Genomic DNA, 5000 nt, shown 5'->3' on the forward strand with positions numbered 1-5000 from the left:
GGTTAGGGTTAGGGTTTTGTGTATCGTGATTGGAGGAGATTGGAACTGTACCACAGATTTGACCAATGGTCAGGGGGCTCAGGAATGGGGAGGGGCCTCATGAATGGGGAGGAGCCTCATCCTTAGTCTGGGGAGGAGCCCTAGGAATGAGGAGAGGAATGGGGAGGAGTGTCGGAAACGGGGAGGGTCCTCCGGAATGGGGAGGAACCTTGGAAACGGGGAGGGGCCTCGGGAATGGGGAGGGGCCTCAGGAATGGGGAGGAGCCATTACCATCACAGGTAATGAGGCAGTGTGAGTGGGTTGGTGTGTGGAGGGGTATGACCCAGCCAGACCAGACCAGACCAGACCAGACCAGACCAGACCAGACTCTCGAGTCATTGTGGTCAGCCAGGCCCAGGGAGGAGAGGGATCAGGCAGGGTGGCCCTGTTTCAGGGGAAACGCTGTTATTTAGCACTCTAAGGGCCAAAAGATACAGGGATTACACTTTCCAGGGACAGCAGAGTGGGCGGGCGTATGATGTAACAGTGGTCATGGGAGGGGGAGGGGGAGGATGTGGAATCTGGAATCTGTCAGTGGAGCTTTGCAACTATATGAGAGGGCCTCTTCTGCCGGGGGGGGGGGGCGAGAGTGAAGGTGTCTCGATAGGGAGATGGGCGACATCAGGGCCAGGGGAGGGTTTGCGGTGGGGCGAGGGGGGCATGAAGTTCTTCGGGGTGTTCTTGGCGACCCCCCCCCCCCCCGAGCAGAGTCACCGTACTCCCCCTACAATCAGCCTGACCCAGAGACTGCTGTATCTGCAGAACCTCAGCTGGAGGGGGGTTGTCTGGGCTTGACCGCGGTTCTCTCAAGAGTGGCGCTGTGCCACGTTGTGAACTTGGCGGCGCCACTATGTAAACACTTCGAGGCGAATGAAACGATATATTGAGTTATGACAGAGTAACTATCTTTGATTGCCAACGACGTCGTTGTTGAAAGCGAAAGTGAAAGCGTTATGATGTTCCTCAGTGGATACCACGTTTTCGCAGGGATTCTTGGCGCATTTGGACGTGAATAAACGCGGGTCGGGTTTTGAGAATGCGGTCCAGCACCACGCTGTTCAGACATCCTGGGGAAAACCCTGCAGCTGGTTCTGCTCGCCCTGGGGAGGTGGATCTGACAGGGATATCTCCGGTCCAGAAGTCGGTGTTACAGGAATGGCAGAAGACTCTCACACACACACACACACAGACACACACACACACACACACACACACACACACACACACAGACACATACGCACGCACGCACGCACGCACGCACGCGCACACACACACACACACACACACACACACACACACACACACACACATACACACACACCTGTCAGAACAAGGGGCCTGAATACTAAAGGAGCCAATCTTTCACAACCCATTGTTAAAGATAAGACTGTTTCAATCGGCTATCTTAGGGCGTGGCCTCGGGGTGACCTCATCAGAGGAACTACTTGCCGACAGTTAATGAATGACCCCTTCATTGGCGCCTCTCTTCCTTCTAGAACACTCTAATGCAGACCACGTGACTCTGATAGAGCCTATGGCTGTGTTTGAGATCTACTACGTGGCCGCCAAGCTGCACAGTGCTGCACAGCAGCAGGAGCACACCAGATCTTCACACCACCTGGATGGGCGTTTAACATCTCTGAAACCACACCCATATGATAGAGACATCTGCTGTAACGTGGTAGATCTCCAAAACTCATCCTACTGCATAGTAATAGATGCGGTTTACGTAGGTTCAGGGCAGGACACTTTAAGTCGAACGGTCGCGTGATCTCGCGTATGGAAAACACAATAAATTATCTTATTGCGTTTCATGTTGTTAAACTTCAGGCAGGGAGCTATGTCATCCAATTACACACCAAACGTAATGTACTACCATTTTTCATTAAACATATTAAACCGACGCGTCTCTGTCTCCCTGAGCAGGCCCAGATCAGCGTTATCTACCGTGGGAGTGTATATACCCTACTGGAATCTGTAATCTGAATGGTGTCATCTATGGGGGATTATCATCCATAGGGGACTGCTACAGTATAATCCCATACAGTAACAGTAGACCAAGAGCTCACCAAGCGGGCATGACCTATAGTGTGGTAGATTATGTTTATATACAGTAAGTGATGGCACAAAGTCAGGATAAAACAAATTATATATATATATATATATTTTTTACTCTGAGTGATAGCAAATGTACATGTATGTTGTTAATCTCTCTGGATAAGACTGCCTTAATGATTTATACATGTAGAGTACAGTATGTGATGTCTGTCTGTATGTATGCTACAGTGATGGTATAGATTGTGTTGACGTATAGGATAGTGAGTGTGTTTACAGAGCTCTGTCTTTAGACCTGAGGCATAGACTAACTTCTCTACCTCTATGCCTGTGTGTGTGTGTGTGTGTGTGTGTGTGTGTGTGTGTGTGTGTGTGTGTGTGTGTGTGTGTGTGTGTGTGTGTGTGTGTGTGTCTGTGTGTTCTGACTGTGTGTATTGATTTTGTCTTGACAGCAGTCACCTGACACCATCCCAGGACCCAGCGCTGGACCCACTGTCCACAAGGTAGGGTGAGACACACACACACACACACACACACACACACACACACACACACGAGAGAGTGACATCATCTCTCCTCTCCAGAGTTAAGTTAAACAAACAATAGCTTTGTGTGTTTAGCCCCAACACAGGCGACATCAAATGTGACATCACCCGGGCTTTCCCCAGGTATTTGGATGTTCTCTCTCCTCTAAGAAAAACAGGTTTCTTTGTCTGCCCCTGGAGGAGAACCACTTTTAGTATTTTTTGGTTCCGCGTAGAACCTTTTTCCACAGAGAGGGTTTAAGTCTGACTTCATTCATCCCGCATGGGGCAATTTGTGTTCAACAAAATGCAGCTGGGTTCGCTAGCATAAAACAATGAGAGTCAAAGATCCACTTCATCTTTACAACAAGGCTTTTAAAGGAGGATGTTCGGCTGCGCTGCTCCCTGAAAGGGTTGTCTGAGGGCATGAAATTAAAAAGGATAGAGTTTCCGTGTGACCAATAAACAATAAAACCATAACAATTATAATCCGGGTGTAAAATGTGTGTGATGCTCCCTAATCCTAACAACGTGTGTGTGTGTGTGTGTGTGTGTGTGTGTGTGTGTGTGTGTGTGTGTGTGTGTGTGTGTGTGTGTGTGTGTGTGTGTGTGTGTGTGTGTGTGTGTGTGTGTGTGTGTGTGTGTGTGTGTGTGTGTGTGTGTGTGTGTGTGTGTGTGTGTCAGTCTTGCTCTCAGAGTTTCCCGTGTGCGGGGCGAGCGGTTAGGAATGCGTTCCTGTCTCACGGACCGTATCCCGCTAAAGACAAGATCCACCTCGCCAGGATCATACGGTAACACTGTGTGTGTGTGTGTGTGTGAGAGCAGGGCTACAGGTATGTGAGGGTAAATCAATGAGTCGGGGGAGAGAGGGGAGGGAAGGGGGGGAGGGAAGGGGGAGGATTGGCTGACTTACCACCACTGGTCAATAACCAGGTCCTGATTGGCCCACTGAGGTGCTGCCAGGAGCCTATCAGGTGGAGTCTGTGACGGGGAAACTAATGTGATGTTATCTAACACACACACACACAGCCTGCACAGCCTCCACACACACACATACACACAGCATTAACACACACACACACACACACACACACACACACAGCGTTAACATACACACACGCACACACACACAGCATTAACACACACACACACACAACGTTAATACACACGCATACATATACACACACACACACACACACACACATACATATACACACGCGCATACATATACACACACGCATACATATACACACACACACACACACACACACACACACACACAGACAGACTGCCAGGGAATAGGAGTGTACCCTTAGGAAGACAGAGGGAAACAGTTCAGTGTTTCAGGGGAAAAACCCTTACAGGGAACTAATGAATAATCAATGATTATTGATTTAATACAAAAGAGGGGGTTTATACTAGGAAAGGGTGTGTGTGTGTGTGTGTGTGTGTGTGTGTGTGTGTGTGTGTGAACCCTGTGTGTGTGTGTGTGTGTGTGTTAACGCTGTGTGTGTGTGTGTGTGTGTGTTAAGACTGTGTGTGTGTGTGTGTGTGTGTGTGTGTGTATGTCTGTATGTCTGTGTGTGTGTGTGTGTGTGTGTTAACGCTGTGTGTGTGTGTGTGTGTTAACCCTGTGTGTGTGTGCGTTAACGCTGTGTGTGTGTGTGTGTTAACCCTGTGTGTGTGTGTGTGTGTGTGTGTTAACCCTGTGTGTGTGTGTGTGTTAACCCTGTGTGTATGTGTGTGTTAACCCTGTGTGTATGTGTGTGTTAACCCTGTGTGTATGTGTGTGTTAACCCTGTGTGTGTGTGTGTGTTAACCCTGTGTGTATGTGTGTGTTAACCCTGTGTGTATGTGTGTGTTAACCCTGTGTGTGTGTGTGTGTTAACCCTGTGTGTATGTGTGTGTTAACCCTGTGTGTGTGTGGGTGTGTTAACCCTGTGTGTGGGTGTGTTAACCCTGTGTGTGTGTGTGTGGGTGTGTTAACCCTGTGTGTGGGTGTGTTAACCCTGTGTGTGTGTGTGTGTGTGTGTGTTAACCCTGTGTGTGTGTCTCCCCAGCCGTAGTTATGTTGGCGTGGAGCTGGTCCAGTGGCTGTGTGATCACGTGCGCTGTCGGACCATGGCTGTACGTGTCTGGCAGGTGCTGCTGGAGCTGGGAATCCTGCTGTCTGGTGAGTACAACACACACACACACACACAGGGTTACCACACACACACACACACACACACACATAGCGTTAACACACACACACACACACACACACACACACACAGCGTTAACATACACACACACACACACACACACACACACACACACACACACACACTCAGACACACAAAAAGAGGCAGGTTGCTATACCCAGCAGAATGAGTTACCTA

General features: G+C 49.3%; 1 protein-coding gene across 2 annotated transcripts in view; it reads left to right on the forward strand.

Moving 5' to 3' along the window:
* Nucleotides 1-5000, forward strand: part of rapgef5a (Rap guanine nucleotide exchange factor (GEF) 5a) — a 42074-nt gene that overhangs the window by 5391 nt on the left and 31683 nt on the right. For both annotated transcript variants that reach the window (XR_014554622.1, XM_083685212.1), the window contains exons 2-4: nt 2548-2598; nt 3304-3410; nt 4680-4792. Coding sequence is in view for 1 of the 2 variants with exons in the window: in XM_083685212.1 (XP_083541338.1) it covers nt 2548-2598; nt 3304-3410; nt 4680-4792 (271 nt within the window). In the remaining variant the exon portion in view is untranslated. The remainder of the gene's footprint in view (nt 1-2547; nt 2599-3303; nt 3411-4679; nt 4793-5000) is intronic.

The sequence above is a fragment of the Argentina silus genome (genome assembly GCF_951799395.1).
Source record: "Argentina silus genome assembly, chromosome: 14".
NCBI lineage: Eukaryota > Metazoa > Chordata > Actinopteri > Argentiniformes > Argentinidae > Argentina > Argentina silus.